General features: G+C 41.0%; 1 protein-coding gene across 1 annotated transcript in view; it reads right to left on the minus strand.

Moving 5' to 3' along the window:
- LANCL3 (LanC like 3) overlaps positions 1-20,741 on the minus strand; it is an 89,838-nt gene that overhangs the window by 11,064 nt on the left and 58,033 nt on the right. The window contains exons 2-3 of the mRNA XM_041001915.1: positions 5,746-5,869; positions 1,211-1,408 (exon numbers count right to left, since the gene is read on the minus strand). Coding sequence (XP_040857849.1) covers positions 1,211-1,408; positions 5,746-5,869 — 322 coding nt within the window. The remainder of the gene's footprint in view (positions 1-1,210; positions 1,409-5,745; positions 5,870-20,741) is intronic.

Genomic DNA, 20,741 nt, shown 5'->3' on the forward strand with positions numbered 1-20,741 from the left:
TGATTCAATGAGTCTAGGGTAGGGCTTGTCATACTGGATTTTTACTAAGTTCTCCGTTGCTATGCAAGAACTACAATTTTAGCTATCAGGTTCCAGATTTATACTTTCCAATATACCTACTAAGAACTTGAAATATGATGAGTCTGAATTAGCATGTGATATAACTATAAAATATTCACTGGGTTTCAAACATTTAGCGTTATTTTAAACATAAAATATCTCAAATTTATAATTTGGGGTATATTCAGGTAATGTGTCATATTAAAGTTAATTTCACCTGTTTCTTTTTAATTTTATAAGAAGGTCATTTAATTTTAATTAAAAATGTGGCCTGTGTTATATTTTTGTCAGTGCTCATTTAACATATTAGTGGATATAAGTTATATATTATTTGCAAAGCAGAATAATTTCCAGGAATCCTCTAGAGATCAAGACATTTTTGGCTTTGAAATGTTTTATCATGACTTTTTTATCCCACATGGTTATGCTAAAAGAGGGTATTTGGTCAAGTAGTTGAGACATCACAGTTCCTGGGTTTGATTCCCAGCTATGGCTCTAGCTCTTCTTGAAAGATTATTTTATTAACTTGAAAGGCAGAGTACCAGCGGCTAGGTGGGAAAGCATAAAGAGAGATCTTCCACCTCGTGGTTCATTCCTCAAATGGCCACAATGGTCAGGGCTGGGTCAAGCCAAAGCCAAGAGCTTGGAGCTCCACCCAGGTTTCCCATGTGGGTAGCTTAAGCACTTGGGCCATCATCTGCTGCTTTCCCAGGCATGTTAGCAGGAAACTGGACAGGAAGCAGAGTGGCTGAGAATCAAACCAGTGCTCTAATATGGGATACCAGCAATGAAGACTGCGATTAAATCAACTGTGCCCAATGCTCGAAGCCAACTACAGTTCTTAACTCCAGATTTCCATTAATACACACCTTGGGAAGCAGCAGTGATGGTTCAAGAAATAAAATTCCTACCACCCATGTGGAAGACCTAGGTGGGCATTTCCAGTTTCTGGCTCTGGCATTGACCAAGCCCCAGCTTTTACAATCATTTAGATAGTAAGTTAGCAGATGGAAATAGTCAGCCTCTCTTTCTCTCAAATAAATAAAAATATTTTAAAAAGAGAAACACTTTCAGAAAAGAACTCCTTCCCCTGGCTCCTAGACTAAGCTGAATGAAAAGTCAGGCTTTCAGTTAACAATATGTGTGAGACCTGGGGCACCGTGGCACCAGTGGACTAGCTCATTTTCTCTCTCAATGGTCTCGCCAAGCTCAGGGGGCCAGTTGCAGTTCTGTTCCTGTTCCATGAGGAAATCTACACTCTGCCACACCAGCTCACGATCCGAAGGCTTGAGGTGCTCATGGTAAGAGAGAAGCATCTGGAGAATGGACGACAGGCCATGAGCTGCCCCTGTAACAAAGAAAGCATAATTAATTCATACAACTAGGAGAGGAGTCAGTTTGCTTTAGTACAGAAACACTCAACAGGACAAAAAAAAAATGGCAACATTACTTGAAGGCACATAGTAATTCAGTAGTAATTGAACTGTTACTACATTTGATCTTAGCCCAAAGGCCAAGAAGTGATGTAATTGAACTGTTTAAGAACTATGTATCTGGCAATCTGCTGGCTGCAGGACCACTGAGATGGGCTAGTCCCAGCTACAAGCCAGGAGCTTCTCTGGGTTTCTTACATGTGTGCAGGGGCCTAAGTTGTTGGACTATCTTCTGCTGATTTTCCAGGCCTTTAGCAGGGAGCTAGATTGGAAGTGGAACAGCCAGGACTCAAACAGGTACTGATATGGGATACCAGCACTTTAAGTGGAAGATTTACCTGCTATGTCACCACACCAACAGCATATCAATAGGTCTTATGAAAATGTTCCTAGAGTGCTTCAAAGCAATTTGGTACGGGTATTCTAAACATTTATTCATTCATGAACTCAACACAGAAGTATTAAGCATCTACTTTTATAACAAATACTATACTCTGCGCACAGAGATACTCTGAAGATAGATCAGTGAATATAACGGGTTAATTTCCTTCTTTTATAATGTTGAACAGTAGTAATTGGCATTAACTTACTTAATCCTTCACTTTTCACACTTGTATATAGAACATCATCTAACCCTGGGAATATACAGATGAATATGATTTTGCTCATATTCTTGAGGACTTCCCTATCCAGTTGTGAGAGAGCTGGATTTTTTTTTTCAAATAATTGAAAAAAAATACAATACATACTGTTTGGAGGGATGTATTCCAAGAGTGTGACAATTAATTTTACATTGACTGGGCCACAGGGTTCCTAGCTACTTCGGTATATTTCTGGGTGAATCTGTGAGAGCACTTCAGGGTAAAAGTAGTATTTGAACCGATATGCTGAGTAAAGTCAATTGCCTTCCCCAATGTAAGTTAGCCTCATAAAATCCATCAAAGGCTGGAACAGAGTAAATTGCTAGGAAAAAATTATATCCCTCTACTTAACTATCTTCAAATTGGAACATTGCTCTTCTCCCTCTTGACCCAGATTTGGACTTTAACTTACACCCTAGCTTTCCCCAGCCTGGCTTTTTCAGCTTCCACATAATGTGAACCAACTCCATAATAAATCATATTTGTGTCCTATCTCTGGAGAATTCTGACTAATATTAATACAAGGAGCTAAATCGCAACCAAAGAAGGAGAGTTTTAACTTGACCTCAGCAGTGGATTTGGTACTGAAGGTTTCACGTTGGTAATGCCATTTAAGCAAAGTCTTAAAGAGACCCTCAGAGTTCCAGCAGATGGTAAAGCACCCTCCTGGGCATGAGCCTATCTTTGCAAACAAAGGAGTTATTGAAGAAAGGTGAATGTCCACCTGGTCCCTGCAGAAGTTTTCACAAAATTATTGAAATTTTGACTCATTAGGATTAGTGTGTTAGGGTTAATTTTGTTTGAACATTTGCTCTTTAACTCAATTCTAAAATGCTAAAGCTTTCTCTGTGTTCTGAAACCTTTTACTTTGCCATACTCAAAAATCTGGACTCAACCAGAAAGAGCCTGACAGTTGTATTCAGTAAACAATTCCATTGCTCTTAAAATTTGGTCATAAAATTTCAAAGTAACTTTCCTTCACTGGATTTGAAATTGCTAGGAACAAACTTGATTTTTCAGGAAAATGTATATAGATTAACTAGAAATCTGATTTGCACTACATATACGAATACCCAGACGTTAATCTCTCTTTAAAAACCTGACATGTTTGTGGAATAGCATGCTAAGCCTCTGCCTTCAAGCAAACATTCCATATAGGCACTATTTCATCTCCTGACAGTTCCATTTCTGATTTACTTCTGTGTAAATGTGCTTGGGAAAACAGCAAAGGCTGCCTCAGTTCCTTGGGCCCCTGCATCAACATGGAAGACCTGGAAGAAGTTCTTGGCTCTGGCTTCAGCCTAGCCCAGTCACAGCTGTTGTTTTTGGGCAGTGAACCAGTGGATGGAAGATCTCTCTCTCTATCTTTCCTTCCCTCTTTCGAAAGTTCTGCCTTCAAAGTAAATGGAATGGCTCTTTAAAAAAAAAAAAAGCAAAGCAAAACAAAAAACCCTGAAATGTAAAAGACTAGCTCTATTAGGTGTTATGTCCATGACCTCATCCATACTCACCAATCAGGTCACCTACTCTCCCTGCTTCTTAACATTTTCAAGTGCCTTTCATTGTGCCTGAGGCTTGCTCTGGCCACAGTAGTGTGCCAGAGTGTGCCCAGCTCACAAGGTCAGGGCTAACTTGCTAGGGAATCAATACTTCTGGCAACAGCTCTGAATGCAGCAGGGAGTTGGTGGATAAACACTTTAGCTCCTTCACTTCTTGGATGAGAAAATTATGAGGCAAATTTCACAGAGTTTCTAAAAGTCTCCAGTAGAACTGAGTAAGTTCTCCACAGTTGCTCATTATTATACACTCAATTGGCTTCTTTTTCTTTCCTATATCATCTGCTTATTTTTCCATAAACACTTTCTGGGATCACCTATCAAATAAATCTATTACAATGAAATCCTTCTTTCTTTCAAGTTTAAATCTAGAGAAACTTAGACTGGAAGTTACAGGTCTCTTCTGGGGGAAAAAAAAAACAAAAAAGAAAGAAAAGGTGTGATGTTTTTCTGTAGCCAGTCGCTCATTTGAGTAACCCCATTATGTGCATGTTCTTGCAGTAAAGATCTAGGGATCACGAAGATAAATGAAAGGAAGTCCTCATCCTGAAAGTGCAGAAAGTCCCTTAAGGTAGTTGAACTACTAAGCCACTAATTAAAGCGTAATTTAATAAGGGCTCTGACAGAAGTGTTGGCAGGGTGACATGACCGTTACCCAGTTTGGCTTCAGGCAAAAACCGGAAAACATATGAGTTGTTCCAGTGTGGGCTCAATAACCCTTTTTCCAAAAACATTTTAAGCTTCTCAGTAGATCTTATGACATTTGGGCAGTCTTGATGTCTGGGTATGATTGTCACAGGTAGAAAATGGTTTGAGGGAGGTGAGGAATTCTAGGCTAAAAGAGCATGCACAAAGGAATAAATACAGGAGGAAACTTTGTGTGGGGGAGACTCTACTGGAAAGGACCTGACAGGGCGAGATAAAGCTTGTGTCTGCAAAAAGAGGCAGGTGAGCTAAAGGAGCCTGAACAATTTTTTCTCAGGTTTGTTAGGGAATCTTTGAAGAAGTCAAAAGAGGAGTAACTAACTACTCTTGATGTGGTGTAGAGCTCAAAATCAGTTATTGTAGTTCAGCAGTCTGCTAATAATCAACAGCTATTAAAAGTAAATATTAGTGGCTGAATCCTGAATCAATAAGAGAAAATTGTTCACAACCTCTCAGCAAAATTGGGCCAAAGTTGCTTACAATCTAGAATACGTTTTTTCTTTTTAATGTCGGGCTTTTTAGAAATTATTTTCATTATTATTTTTAATTGATATAAAATGGACAGATTTCATATTTTTCACGATACAGATTAAGAAACATAGGAATGTTACTTTTCCTCTTCCCCCTCCTCCCTCCATCCCTATCTCGCTCTCATTATTTTTTCCCAAATTATTACAATAGCATTAGAATAAGGATTTTGGTATTAGTGAAAGTAGTTGTTAAAATAGCTACATCTGAGGCTGGCACTGTGGTGTGGCAGGGGAAGCTAACCCCTACAACACCATATTCCAACATGGGTGCCAGTTCAAGTCCCCAATGTTCCACTGCCCATGTGGTCCCCTGCTAATGGCCTGGGAAAAACTGCAAGATGTCCCCAGCATTTGGGCTCCTGAACCCACAAAAGAGCTCAGAGGAAGTTCCTGACTCCTGGCCCAGCTACAGCTTGTGCAGCCCTTTGGGGTGTGAATCAGCATATGAAAGATCTTTTTTTCTCTGTCCCTCTTTTGCTTTAAGTCTAAAAATAAATAAATGAAATAGCAACATTTCTGTCTGATAGACTATGAAAGCACGAATTAAACCATGAATTGTGATATCTGTCAGTGTTTGTCTTAAAACTGCATTCATTTTGATCAGTGCACTCTGTACATATCTACTGAAGTATGACACTGTACCCCACAGAGAGGTACAATTATCATTTATTAATCATAGATTAAAACTTTTTAACTAATATTATCCCTTGCTAAATGAATTGTGATGAGTTAGGGAAAAAAAAAAGAATCCTGCAACCATTGCTCAATGCTAATGTCAGAGACTCCCATCCTACAAGCCTCAGTCAACACCTTCACTCACCCAAGTACTCAGTTCCATAGTAAGAGTACATTAGGGGAAACGGTTTCCTCTTCTTCATGGCATATTGCTTCCCAGAATCCAGAATCGCCTGGCAAATTGATTTGATCTGTACTGGAGTTAGCACCTGAGTAAGAAAATCAAAAAAAGCAGTTGTTAAAACAGAATCCTTTTTCCCTATCTTAGACACTGGGTTTTCTTGCTTGTAAAGTCTATCGGGCCCGGTGCGGTGGCGCAAGTGGTTAAAGGTCCTCGCCTTGCACGCCCAGGATCCCATATGGGCGCCGGTTCTAATCCCGGCAGCCCCGCTTCCCTTCCAGCTCCCTGCCTGTGCCCTGGGAAAGCAGTCGAGGACAGCCCAAAGCTTTGGGAACCTGCACCCGTGTGGGAGACCCGGAAGAGGCTCCTGGCTTTGGATCGGCATAGTATTGGCCCGTTGCGCTCACTTGGGGAGTGAATCATCGGACGGAAGATCTTCCTCTCTGTCTCTCCTCTCTGTATATCCGCCTTTCCAATGAAAAAATAATAAAAATAAATCTTTAAAAAAAAGTCTATGAGCACACACAAAAAAATAAGGAGATAGACATGTTGATTGCCTTATTTGGTGAATTTATGTTACATGCATGTGTTGAGATCATGCTGTACCAACATAAAATGTATATTACATGTTAATCAAAACAAAATTAATTTAAAAAATCAGTATATCCTTAGAATCTTTCATGCATGTAAATACACTTAACCAACTATATGTATGTATTTTACCACTGATTCTCCTTTTGCTGTCAAATGTTATCTACCCTCTTTAGAAAATACACTGTTTTGCTGGAAAACACACACCTTTACTGCTACAGGTTGTTATAAATGCAAAGGGCACCTCACAATTGTTACATCATTAATCTTCATCACAAGAACAAGAATTTGCTCAGAAAAGTACAACTCATGGTCCTAGCTGGTCCTGATTCTCAGAGCTGCATCTCGTCTTAATGTAGTGCAGCCACAATTCTGTGACAAGCTGCTACATGACAGACTCATTCTGGATAGTGACATTCACTGAATGAAACCTAAGTTCAACTGTGACAAAACAATTTCCAAACATTGGTGTGGATATTTGATTAAGTGGTTAAAACACCTCCATTCTGTGTCTGAATGCCTGGGATCAGTCCCTGGCTCCAGCTCCAGACTCCAGCTTCCTGCTAATGCTGACCCTAAGAGGCAGTGGGGATGGCCCAAGTAACAGTCTTCTTTCCACTCACTTGGAAGACCTGAAGTTAGTTTCTAGTCTCCAGCTGTAGTTTGGTCCAGCCCAGGCTCTCTGTATCTCCCAAATACATTAAAACTGATACAAACTTGTAAATATCAGAATGACTCTGAATAGAGAATGAGTAAGAAGCAACAACTTCCACTCTTCCATATTTTATTCAATCTATCCACAATCAGTTTTAGCACCATAGAGATTAAAATGCTCTTAAACCTTCAAAGCATCATTGAATTTATTATTCTGCTTAGGTCTGCAATGTGCTCTGTGTCCTGTCCTTCCTTAGGGCAGATCAGATGCTCCCTCTGGCACACTGCCTCTATCACCAGAACTCTTGATCTGGTGCAGCATTTACCACTCATTTGGTCTCTCTCTAGACCCTCAATTGTTTGAAAGTAAAGACCATGACATCCTATATTTTCGTATCCTTGGTGCCTAATAGAGAGCTGGAGGGGTCACTTGGTAGCCAATAAATACATTTAACTGCCAGGTTAACTGGTAGGAAAAGTAGAACTCTTCTTTCTTTAAAAATTCATTTTCTTCTAATTTTATTTTCTTCCTAATATTGTTTACATAGTTGAGAAGGATGCACATGCATGTGGGCTTCTGATTAGGGTGGGGAGGTTCAGGTATGGAGGAAAGTGGATGGGACAAATGTTTCAGTTTTTTTTCCCTCTCCTGTGTCTGCTGAAAAGAATACAGAGGAGGCCACTCCTTGCTGCCAAGCTTCATCAGCACCCAGGGATGGGGAACAGTCATTAGATGATACCTTAGAGACCCTGATGTGGGAAACAGTGTTCTAAGAGTATTACTTGAATGATTTTGGTAGTTCTGAAAAGTTGTTGGTCTCATTGCACCAGGGTTGATAAAATCTTTTCAAGGTCTATTGGTTGACAGTCTACCTTAGTGCATCCACAGACTATGCTGGAATACTGGTATAGTTAACACAAATTTGGCATTAACAAGGCCAAGAATGCCCACCAGCTACTGGCTGCTTTTCTCTGAGCAGTGTAACACTTGCCTAGGTACAAGGTAATCTAGATAGTTGCCTACAGCTAGGGTCTTTTCCTTTGTACTTGACTCTCTCTCTCTCCCTCTTTTACTTCCACTCAGAATTATTTCTTAAGCTGCTAATGTATGCAAAGCAAGAATGTTTAAAATACCAGAGATGTGATGGTGACCAAGTAATCTCTGTATTCATGAAGTCATCTATCCCAAAAGGCAAATCTACACAGGAATGGTACCTGTTACATTAATACTTGTTCCTAACATAAAACAATCATCTGAAGTTCAATCTTATGGGATGAATATAGAACCAAGCAAAAGCTCGCTGGATGTTGGCCTCTCTCATAAGAACCATACATATAATTTGTTAGTTGATATCTGGCATTAGACCCACCAATTCCTTTTCTTTTAAAGGGTTATTGATTAGAAAGGAGAGAGATATCTTGCATCTTGTATCTTCTGGCAGTAAACTATCCTGGGAGTGCCCCCAGATGGCCACAAATAGCCCAAGGTTGGTCCAGGCTGAAGCCAGGAATCAGGAGTTTCATCTGGATCTCCTATGTGGTAGCAGGTGCCCAAACACTTTGGCCATCTTCCACTGCCTTCCCAGCACATTAGCAGGTACCTAGATTGAAAGTGGAGCAGCCAGGATTCAAATTCGCACTCTTATATGGGATGCCACCTTGCAGGCTGTAGCTTAATGCACTGCACCACCAACTGGCCCCAAGACCCACCCATTCTTTATGAAATAAAATCCAATTTACCCAACGTAAGAAGAGCAAATGAAAATCCAGGGTTTTGTTTCCTCAAATCAAGCTTTTAATTTAGAAAAATAATTCTTTAAAGCAGAAAGTATTAATTTGACAATTGTGGCAACTGACATTTGTTTACATCCTGTCGCAGGAAGCTTGCACACTAGGTTTCATACTAGGCATTGTGGGGAAATTCTAGAAGGCATGGAAGAGATTTTTTTTCATAGGGAATTTAAACTACCCACTGCTGGAGATGAGATATGACAAAAAATCCACAATCCTCAATTAAAATTCATGAACCTCCAAATGGAAAGAAAGGAATGTAGAGAATGTAGCATGGATGATGAAGTATCATTAATCTTTGCAAGGACTTAGTTCTCTCCTCCCTTTTCATATGCCCAGAAAAAAGCTATGTCATGACTGTCAAGTTAAATTTCCTTTTTGTTAACTACCTAACTTAGTCTCGTGAGTTTACTCTTCCTGAAGATCCTCTTTTCCTATGAATCCCCACTGTCATGTGTCAATCAAAGGTCTTCCCTTAGTCCACTAGTAAATTTTTCTTAAATGCTTTACTGGTTTGTACCCATTCACATTGCTATCAAAATGTTCCTTTGATATTGAAAACCTTCATTCTTTGAGTCTTTATCAGTATCAACTGATGTTCCATTTATTCTTTACTTAAAATCTCGCATCATTAGTCTCCAATCATCTCCTTCATCCTGGCTGATTCTCAGCAACCTGCTAACAACCTTGAAGGGCATGCCCTTAATAGCACATTACTCTGTCTCTATGCAATATTTTTCAGGGACTATAGTGTGTTCTTTAGCTGTACTTGGGCTCTGTATGCCCAATATTGATTTTGATTCCATATGGCAGAGGTGGTAGGGCATGATCACTGAATTGTCAGGGATGTACTCATTTAAGTTACTAAGATTATATTTGCCTTTCATGTCTATAATTGAAAATTAGTTTGTTATTTCCTCAGTTGGATGTTTATTCATGTTTCCTGTGTGTCTTCAGTATGTGTGCACCTGTTTGCTTTAAACCTGGGGCAGGGAGTGGGGAAATCAACTTATGCTCCATGTGGTACTCTCTCTCTTTCCATCCCTAGTCCACAGGTCAAAATTGGAACTGAGTGCATAAATACTATTTCAAAATCTCTCCTGGTCATGCATCATGTCTGGGTGTTTTCCTCTTATCTCCCAGAAACACTGTGAAAAACAAAGAGAAACCAGCACTTGTTCAGCTGGATAGAGACCAGTCATGCATGCAGTTCTTTATCTCTGAAAACAGACAAGACCTACCCTTGGATGTATTGATCAGCAAATAAAAACTGAAACGAGTACTCATTAAGCTGTCTGTATGTTGGGAGGGGGGTCACTGAGGAAGAGCATAGCATGTTCCCTTCCCCCCAGCCTCTGAACAAACAATATGGAAAGAATAAAGGAGCTGAAACTCTGCAGCAGGTGCTGATTTTGTCCTCTTACTTATCTGCTTTCTCAAACATCCCTCCATTCCCCCACTTCTAACCACAGGAGCACATGCTGTGCAGCACCACTACTGCTAAAAAGACAGCCTCTGTACTTATGAAACACTCTGAGGTTCTGGCAAGGAGGGACTGGAAGTTCCCTGGGAGGTGGGGGCATGGAGGAGAGAGGCAGAATCAAAAAGTAACTAGGGATGGCAGAGAGAGGGGCTCCTTGTTCTTTAGGGCTTCACCGAAATAAACCCAAAAGCCCACTCCTGTTTTGTAGCACCCTAAAGCCTAGCCTATGTGTGTATTGACATTTTTGTATGGATTGAGTTTTTAAACATTTTTTTCACTGAATTAAAATAAACTTAGATATCTTAAGAACACAATCAAGTCTGTGGCAGTCTTGACTGAAAGCTTTCCTGATATAACTGATTCCCTTCACCATCTTGTGAAATATTCCTGATGAGATGGCTTCTGAGTATGAAGAGACGGAAGAACAAAAAAGTACAGCAAGGTACATGCTTATGGCGCTTTGCCCTGCCTAAAGTCATGCCATGACTGATCTACCTCTATACAGAAGAGAGATGCCCTTTATTAAGAAAATAAAGAAAATGGGTCAAGCCACAGGCTGCTTGTCTTCCCAAGACTCCTTCCCCTGTCAAGCAGTCCTGTAAACAAACTCTCTAAAAGAGCAGTCTTTGCTAGCTATATTTCTTTCGCTAGGTATGAAGCACTTCCTGCTCCTCCATCATCAAAATCGATTGAATCTAAAGGTAACAGCAACAGGATCCTGGGGGTACAAGTGTCCCAAAGCATACTGTGCCCATCAGATTCCATTTCTCAATTTGAAATGCCTGTTCAAAATAAAAATAAAAATGAAGCTGTCACCAATCACAGCGGAGGCTGAAGGCAGGTCAAGAGGTAGGGCTAGAGTCCTAATGAGCCCATTTACAAGCTGAGGGCAAGAGAGATAAGCAGGAGCTATAAGCTCAAACAAGAACATTAGCCACTGAAGAGTGAGTGAAAGGAGAAGCAGGGATATCAAGAGCAAGTTAGAGAATAGTCCTTAGAGCTTCTTTAGTTCCTAACAGCCCAGGGCTACTCCCCCGCAAGGCTTCCTGCCCACTAAATCCTCCTGCCTCTCCCCTTCACTTTTAGTCATTTGACAAAGTGTCAGTTCCTTGCAAAAACAGCCAACCTAGAATAAGCACATATATTAAGACAGCCTTTCCAATTTTCACTCCTCCACTTCTGATAAACACACCATCAGCTTTGCCACCTAAATTGCTAAAATAAAATATGCCAGCATTGGAGACACACGGCAAGGATCCCAGTCGGAAATCCTCTATCATTCAAAAGCCTACTTGAGACTTTTGATATATGAGAAACAGGTGTTTCCCATAGTGGTCCATGGACAACACCCAGGAGGCCAAAATCCAAGCTCAGACCCACTGAAACAGGAAGCAAATTTTTTTTAAAGATTTATTCATTTTCATTAGAAAGTCAGATATACAGAGAGGAGGAGAGACAGAGAGGAAGATCCTCCATCCAATGATTCACTCCCCAAATGACTGCAACGGCCAGTGCTGCGCAGATCCAAAGCCGGGAACCAGGAACTTCTTTCCAGGTTTCCCACGTGGGTGCAGGGTCCCAAAGCCTTGGGCCGCCCTCAACTGCTTTCCCAGGGCACAAGCAGGGAGCTGGATGGGAAGCAGAGCTGCCAGGACTAGAACCGGTGCCATATGGGATCCCGGCACGTTCAAGGCGAGGAACTCAGCCACTAGACCACGCTGCCGGGCCCAGGAAGCAAATTTTAACAAGATCAGATGGCATGAATGTCCATAAAAAATTGAATATCACTGGTTTAAGCCACAATGCCTGGGCCCAGCGTGATGACTCAGGTCTTGCAAGTGCCAGGATCCCATATGGGTGCCAGTTGTGCTCCACTTCCCATCCAGCTCCCTGATTGTGGCTTAGGAAAGCAGTAGAAGATGGTTCAAAATCTTGGGACCCCAGGAGAAGAAGCTCCTGGCTCCTGGCTTCAGATCAGCTCAGCTCTGGCCATTTGGGCCATTTGGGAAGTAAACCAGCAGATGGAAGATCTTTCTGTATCTCCTTACCTCTGTAAATCTGACCTACCTTTCCGATAAGAATAAATATATCCTTTTTTTTTTTTAAAGGGACACAATATCCACAATTGTTGAATTTCCCAGTGTTAGGTAAGGTTACCAAAACATGTAAAAGTTCATGGAAAGATAAAATTAAATTGATTTTGATGCATACAGCATTGAAATCAATGCAGTTTTTTATCATATGCATTTTCCATCAATTTTTGAAGACCTCTTATATGTATAAATTATATAAATCTGGCTCTCCATCAATTTTTCCCCAACCATTATTCTATCATACCCTTTATTTCCATACAAAGCAAAGGCTGATAAAGGGAACTTTGGCAAAACTGCTTTGGAAAATGCTGCTCTGTTTTCTAACATTTCTATATAAGGCTGCTCTCAAAGCCCACCTAACAAACTGGTAAATCTTTTTTTTTTTTTAATGTTAAAAGAAGCCAGAGTTTTGTCTTACACTTGACAACCCAGAGGCAGAGTTAATTATTGTGCTTAGTACAGTAATTCTCTTTAGCCTATGGAAAGAAGTTTGCTTACTGAGCCTTAATTATTGATTGAATGGTTAATAGTTCTAACATACTCAGGATTTGTGTTGTTATTATAAATCACTCCAAATACTATTTCCTGCAAGTAGGCACAACAAAAGCAAAGACTTCTACAATTTGCAAATTGATGCCATAAGATGGCAATTCAGTGAATATGTTATGAATATCAAACCAAAGTCCTCAAGCTGACCTTATAACTAATCTTCATGGAGTCTGAAACATCAGAAGTTTCTAGACTTTCCGTTCAGGCCTTGTTCCATTACAAGCAAAGTTACCCATAGTCAAAATGCTCTGAATGCCCATCTGCATAGAGTGCAAAGTCACTCCAATATCATGCCAAATACACAAGCAAAAAGAATAAACATCCAGTACCAAGGAATGTGTTTTCCTCCAGCAATTTATTTCATCCCAATTCACTGTCGCACCACTCTGTTAGTAGCATAGACTCATGGAAGAAACAGCCATTTGGCTACTGGTGATCATCATCAAAATGGTTTTTGCTTTCTATGAATAACTCTGATGAAAACAGGCATTGAGATTATTAGAGTCTGGGTATTTTTAGTACCTAAGGTTGAGACCATCAAAAAATAACTTGAAGAATATATACAATCAGGATGAAGATATAAGCTGTTCAAAATGTACAAAGCTATGTCTCTTGCTTTAGATTTCAGAATGTGTAAAAGAGACACCACTGTACGGCGCTTCCCTCATGAAAAAACACAAGACAATCTTGTGCTCCCTGTGGGCACCAAGCAAGAGGAGACAAACAGCCTATATCCAAAAGTAAATTTATTTTTTAAATGTTCCAATCCAAATTATTTCAAATTTAAACTTAGGAATGTATGGGGGTACAAAATGAATGCTCACAAGTGACTAGAATTTTCCTTTCAGTATCTCTAACGGAGCTGCAGTTCAGTTAGAATCAACTAGGTTAACATAGAAGAGCTGGCTCTTTCAGGAAATCTCTGCAGCAGGTGGAAAGTTACTTAAGGTGGTGAGAAGATACACACTTGGAGGAGCTGTTTGGAAGTGAAACATCTCGAGACCAGGTGTTAGAGAAGTTTAAATAACAAAAACTGGACTAAAAATTTTTCAGCTAGGAAACTGATAAAGTGAAAGATTCCTGTGTATTACAGGTAAGCCCTATGCTGGGTACTTTTGGGGAACATACAAGCTTAATGATTAGACTAAGCATTTGCTTAAACCCTACAAGTAGTGGTCTATAGGAGTAAGAGGCAGAGAATAAATACTGGGAGCTTCTCAAAGGAAGAGGCAGATGGGCTGAACTTTAAAGGACAAGTCACAAGTAGATAGAAAAGTTTCAAGGGCAATGGGCAGAGTCCTGTGTATTAAAGCAATGTTTCTCGAACCACAGCATGGACATAAATCACTTGGGGCTCTGGATAAAACTGAAGATTCTAGGACTAGCATTGTGGTGTAGGGGAGTATGCCACCACTTGTGACACCAGCATCCCATATGGGTGCCAGTTCATGTCCTGGCTGTTCTACTACAATCCAGCACCCTGCTAGTGGCCTGGGAAAGGCATCAGAAGATAGCCCAAGAGCTTAGGACTCAACAATCCACGAGTGAGAATGGAATGAAGCTCCTGGATCCTGGATCCTGGCTTTGGCCTGGCCCAGTCCTAGCTGTTGGAACCATCTGTGGAGTGAGCCAGCTGATAGAAGCTCCCTTTCTCTGTCTCTTTATCATCCCCTGGCTTTCAAAGTAAATAAATAAATCTTTTAAAATGAAGACTCTAAGTCAGTAGGACCAGGGTATGTCTGGGATTTGAAGTTTCTAACAAGTCTTAAGATGACACTTCTGGTCCATCAGGAACAGTTGAAGCAGCAGAGGATGATGGGGATAGAGACTGGTTGCAGCAGAAGACTTCATTTGGGACAAGTAAGAAATTGGTCTTCAGGAGCTACAAGAAGTACCCAAAGATGTTCAAGGAAGCAAGAGCAGAAGAATGCTGTACACTATTACTGAGAATGATTAGCTTACCCAGAGAAGGGAAGCTGCAACAATGCTGAACGCTCCTCCCATACGCTGCATGCAGGAGAAAAAAGTGCACATTCACAAACCCCAGTAGGGAGCCCTCTTAGCCAATGTGGCCAGGTTTGTTATTCTCTTAATTAGTCTTCAAGTGGGGCACGCATGCTGGTGCAGAATGAGCAATTCTCTGCCATCTGGTTTTCCGGCTGGTCCCTGACCATTACTGTGCTGGGCTAGGAGAAGCGGGAGGCAAAATATGCTTCTCCAGCCATGAAAGAGATTCAGCAGAGAATTCCAGTTACAAACATTTGGTCCCAGACACCATTTCACAGATGTTGCTGTTTTTTCCCCCTTCTTATGTTAAGAAATATAAGCTAAGAAAATATGGGAAACCAGGAAAGATGTAAAACAGGTTTTGCTTGATTCCTACAAACTGACGGTTGGCTTTAAAGATTTATTACTAGTATCTGGTAACCTAGGCGACACAAAAGCGTCACTAGATTATTTCATTTTTTTCCTCTATAGCATTAAAAGTCTCAAGAGTTGGACCTTCAATATTTATAAACAGAGAGACACAATTTTTGCCCCTGTCAAATTGCTCCGGTAGTGGTTAGACTTCAGAAAATAGCAGTTCCAATCTCTGGCTGCGTGCCACAAGCACAGCAGGAGCCATTTAAAATCTCCATACCCTGGCCACACCCTGAACCAATGACATCAGATCCTCTGGGCAAGATGCCCAGGCATCCGGCTCTTTTTAAAGCTCCCTAGGTGATTACAAAATATGGTCAAGGTAGAGAACTACTTGTCATGAAAGACTGCCAAAATAATCTTAATGGTACTGCCAATGAAAATGATGGTGATGAGCAAAGGGCAGACAAAAAATAGACCTCCATGTGTAGAGAAATACCTTGGTGGTGAGTCACGGAGGAATGGAAAGGATAAACTGGAGGTGCATATGGAGGAACGTGCTGGGTTTGACCAGAGGTCCATGGAACCTCGGCCAGTGTTTTCAGCACAGGCACCAAAGCGCGTTTTGTGAGAAGCTAAGTAGGGAAAACAGAACACAGGACAGTACACTAGACTACGGCTCTGAATTTGAGCTCTGATTCTGGCACTGTAGCTAGGTTAACATCATCATAACGTCCAATTCCTCGTCTGTAATAGGGGTAAGATAGAACCTGTCTATGAAGACAGTGCTTATTGGCTTGATTTATTGGTATGCTTTTTGAAGATATCAGGCCCAGCATGATAGCTCAGTGACTAAATCCTCACTTTGCAAGTGCTAGGATCCCATATGAGCACCAGTTCATGCCTGGCTGCTCCACTTCCAGCTCCCTGCTTGTGACCTGGAAAAGCAGTAAAGTCCAAAGCCTTGGGATCCTGAACCTGTGTGGGAGACCCGGAACAGATTCCTGGCTCCTGGCTTCGGATCGCCTCAGCACTGGTCATTGTGGCCACTTGGAGAGTGAACCAGTGGAAGGAAGATTTTTCTGTCTCATTTTCTCTCTATAAATTTGCCTTTCCAATAAAAACACATAAATATTTCAAAAAATATTTGTTTATTTACTTGGAAATGAATAGATTGAGGGGGAGAGAGATAGAGTGAGAGAAAAGGAGAACAAGAGAGAGAGAGACAGAGAGAGAAATCTTCTATTTTCTGGTTCACTTCTGAAATGGTTAAGACAGCTGAAGCTGGACCAGGCTGAAGTCAGGAGCCAGGATCAAGGAACTCCATCATGATCCCCCACATGTAGGCTTAGACTCTGCCTGTGGCACCAGCATCATATGTGCACTGATCCATGTCCTGGCTGTTCCACTTCTGATTCAGATCTCTGCTTATGGTCTTGGTAAGCAGTAGAGGACAGCCCAAATGCTTGGGTCCCTGTACCCATGTGGGAGACCTGGAAGATGCTCCTGCCTCCAGGCTTTAGATTGGCTGAGTTCTAGCCATTGTGATCATTTGAGAAGAGTGAACCGGCAGATGGAAGACCTCTCTGACTCTCTCCTTCTCCCTGTAAATCTTCCTTTCAACTGAGAGGGCTAGGCTAGCCCAAAGCCAGGAGCTTCTTACAGGTCTCCCACATGGATGTAGGGGCCCAGGCACTTGGGCTATCTTCCTCTGCCTTCTCAGGAATATTAGTGAGGAGAGCTGTATCAGAAGTGGAGTAACCAGGATACAAACCATCATCCATATGAGATATTGGCATCACGACTGCAGCTCAACCTGTGATGCGACAACATTGGTCCCCAGAACTCTTTTGAACAGTTGTTACCTTATTATTTGCAATCATCACTTTCCTGCTATTTCCAAAGTAGATGACTACAGCGTTAAGCCTGGATGTATTCTTGACCATTTCACATTAGGTCTTCCTCTAAGCAATTAGTAAATGAGCACATATATCATTGCAGTATTCTCCAACCAGGGTTCAACTCTTCCAAGCGCCTTCTGGCTGCAAAGCACTGTGCTAGGGAGTACTGAGATAGAGTTGAGTAGTTGCTTGTAGTCAGTTCCACAGTTAAATACCTTTCCTACTTTGGAAAAGCCAATTCTTTATTTTTATCTTTTATTGAAAAGTCAGATACACAGAGAAGAGGAGAGACAGAGGGGAAGATCTTCCATCCAATGATTCACTCCCCAAGTAGCTGCAACAGCTGGAGCTGTGCCGATCTAAAACCAGGAGCTCGGAGCCTCCTCCAGGTCTCCCATGTGAGTGAAAGGTCTAAAGGCCCCGGGCCGTCCTCAACTGTTTTCCTAGACCACAAGCAGGGAGCTGGATGGAAAGCAGGGCTGCTGGGATTAGAATGCGCCCATATGGGATTCTGGCATGTGCAAGGTGAGGACTTTAGCCACTAGACTACACGCCAGGCCAGGAAAAGCCAATTCTTATGACATATTTGTGGCTTACATTATGAGTTAGCTACTTAGTATTCATGCTCTCTTTATTTCTTACTATTCAAATCTCAATTATATTAAAGTGAAAGTTGTGTTCAGTCATAAGTCAGAGTTAGTTTGCTCTTAGCCAAATATGTCAATGCCATTGTCCTTGGTATTCAGTTTTCCTTTTGTTAGGGTTATGAAGCTATGCTGCTTCATTTTGATCAATGACAAAAGCTGCAGTACCTTTGGGAAAGCTTTTTCTTTCATAATAAATGGAGATAAAACAGATGGACTTGACTATTACTACCGTTTCCTTTTTAAATTTTTGCTGACGTGAATCTATATGTGAGGCCTGGTACATCAGCAGTCACCATGCTCCATGAGACAATTAGCTGATAGGTAAAAGGACAACATTCTGAAAATATTGGAAGAAAAATTCTGGGGTTTGTGAAAATTATTGATTATCTATAGCACAACAAGCACCACCTCCTTTTATATTATTAATATGAGAGAAAATCTAATTCCTTTTTGAAATTATTGTTTATTGGGTTACTCAGCCAAATTCAAACCAGCTGAGCAACTCTAAGTGCTAACCTAACTGGACCAGCAGTAATTTCCCAATAAAACATTTTTATGAGTATCCTCATGTACTTCCATGTATACAGAAACCTCTAGTTCTAAAGCTCTCTACTGTAGGGCTGCCTGCCTGAGTAGGCAAATGCAAGTCCCAGTTCTCTGTATTCACTTGAGTGTCATTGATTTTTCTTAGTAAGTAGCATCTTAAAGCCCAGGGACAATAAATGGACACAATTCCATCACCTAGGCTACCTCCCATCTGGGTGGTCTCTTTAGTCCTTCTATTTGCTTTGCTCCAATTCAGAGGCAATGGGCATTCTCCAGGCTTCCGCTGGGACAGGGCATCCTCAGCCCGTCCAAGTTGCTTCAGGAGGCAGACAGGAAACCTTCGGGAGCCTTCAGTAACGCGTGCTGTCAAGTTCTCTCCACATCAGGTTCATGCTATCTACCTTAAACAGACATTCATGCACATGGTCCTGGATGGTCACAATCTGAGCCACTGGCAAGATTTTAAGGTTCAACAGTTCTTTCTTCCAGAGGCTTTGGACAGAAAAGGCAAAAAAGATTTCTTCCACAGTACCCTTTGGTATGTGCCCTTAGGGTTTATGCGTGCCCTGGGGTCATAGGCAGAGTAGGGAAGGTGGGGGAGTCTACAAAACTGCTTAGATCTTTCTCTCTCTCTCTCTCTTACCTCTTGTACTTTAAAAACATTTTAATAAGTGTATTCCTTGGGGCTAGAGAGGGCAGTGTCTGAAATGTAAGCTATTTTATAGAGATAGGGAAGGCAGGGATCAGGTAACCATGGATGGAAAATGAGCAACTTCTGGCTCCATCGCTATATGACCCTGAACAAGGGGTTTAACCTCTCTGATTTCTGTCTTCATCTGCAAAACAAGGCAGCCAACTGGTATTTTCCCAGGGACTTTTTGCTCCCTAATTATGCCTACCTATTCATCTCTCGTTGTTCACGTAGGCATTTACTTAGGATGTAGGGAGTCCATCCTACAACTCAGTTGTATTGTATTGTACACGTCATGTCCAAAACAGTTGTGATAATACTGACATTATTTTCCTCAATATTTTGAAGAAATAACAGTTCTAATTTCTCTTTTTGTTTTGTTTTAAATAAATAGCTTTAGATAAGAATATGCAGTAGAGCTAGATTATAAAATTCAGATAGAACCAATCTCCATATAAATGAAGCACTGAAACAGGAGACTTGAGGCAACCTGAACATGGAGGTGGGATAAAGGCTGCTGCCAACCTCATCCCATGAATAGGGCCCAGTCACGGTTTACAAAAGCACTGCTACGGTTAGTGTTAGTTTTTAATTTGATATGGAGAGGAAAAGATGGGAACTTCAGGGAGAGCTGCCTCTAGGGCGAAAGAGGAGAGAAGAGTGAAGCAAACTGACACTTTCACTGTGTAAAGCACAAGACATTCCCCAAAGACTCCTCCTTGGAGTTGAATTTGGACAAGCTCCAATGGACCATTGCATGAATGTAGCAGGGAAGACTTGTGCTCCGTGGAAAGGCCGAGGTGAGCAACTGGGTGACACAATCAGCACAGGCCAAGCATGTCTCAAAATGAGAAACCCAGAATGCTCCAAAATTTGAGCATCATTTGAAGGTTGTCATTGCTCAAAAGGTTTCAGAGTTCAGAGCACATTTAATTTTAGATTTTCAGATTAGGGCAATTTAACTTCTCAAATATTCTTACATCTAAATAACTCCGAGATCTGGATATCTGAAATCTGAAATACTTTTGGCTGCAAGCAAGCATTTCAGATGAGAAGTGTCCGATCGGTCCTAAGCAAATCAGGGATTACAACCTTGTTAAGTAGTAACTAAGATATTTGTCTTAGGCAAAAGTTCATTTGATGAATATTTATTGAGTCTATGGCTTCACAGTGAGCAAAAATCTTTGCTAATGTGGCAATTACAGTCTAGTAATGTAGTCTAAGTTTATACTGTGTTCCATATATTATTTCCACAGATGTAAATCATCCACTCTTCATAATTTGTTATTATTTTAATAGGACTGTCTTTAGAAGGGACGAATTTAAGTGAACTGTGTGCCTCATTTCATGCTGCCTCGGGAATGCTTAACAGAGGAATGAAACCCATTCACAATTTCAAATGTCCAACTGAGGGGCCATAACTAGAATTGTAAGGATGGACATAAGAAAAAAACATCCACCTGTAATAACACATAATTATATAGAAAGCTTTTAACACAGAGGTCCTGGTCTATATCAAGATTTCAAGAAAGATTAAATATGCCTTGTTTTGTTGTTTCTTTGTTTTTTAAAAAGAACACTGGTGACTGATTCTATGGCTCAGGTGCTGCTTTCAGGGCCTGCACTGCAAACCCTGTACCATTTAGTACTGTA

This window comes from Ochotona curzoniae, unplaced genomic scaffold, assembly GCF_017591425.1.
Source record: "Ochotona curzoniae isolate NIBS_2020 unplaced genomic scaffold, NIBS_Ocur_1.0 contig_1274, whole genome shotgun sequence".
Taxonomy (NCBI): Eukaryota; Metazoa; Chordata; class Mammalia; order Lagomorpha; family Ochotonidae; genus Ochotona; species Ochotona curzoniae.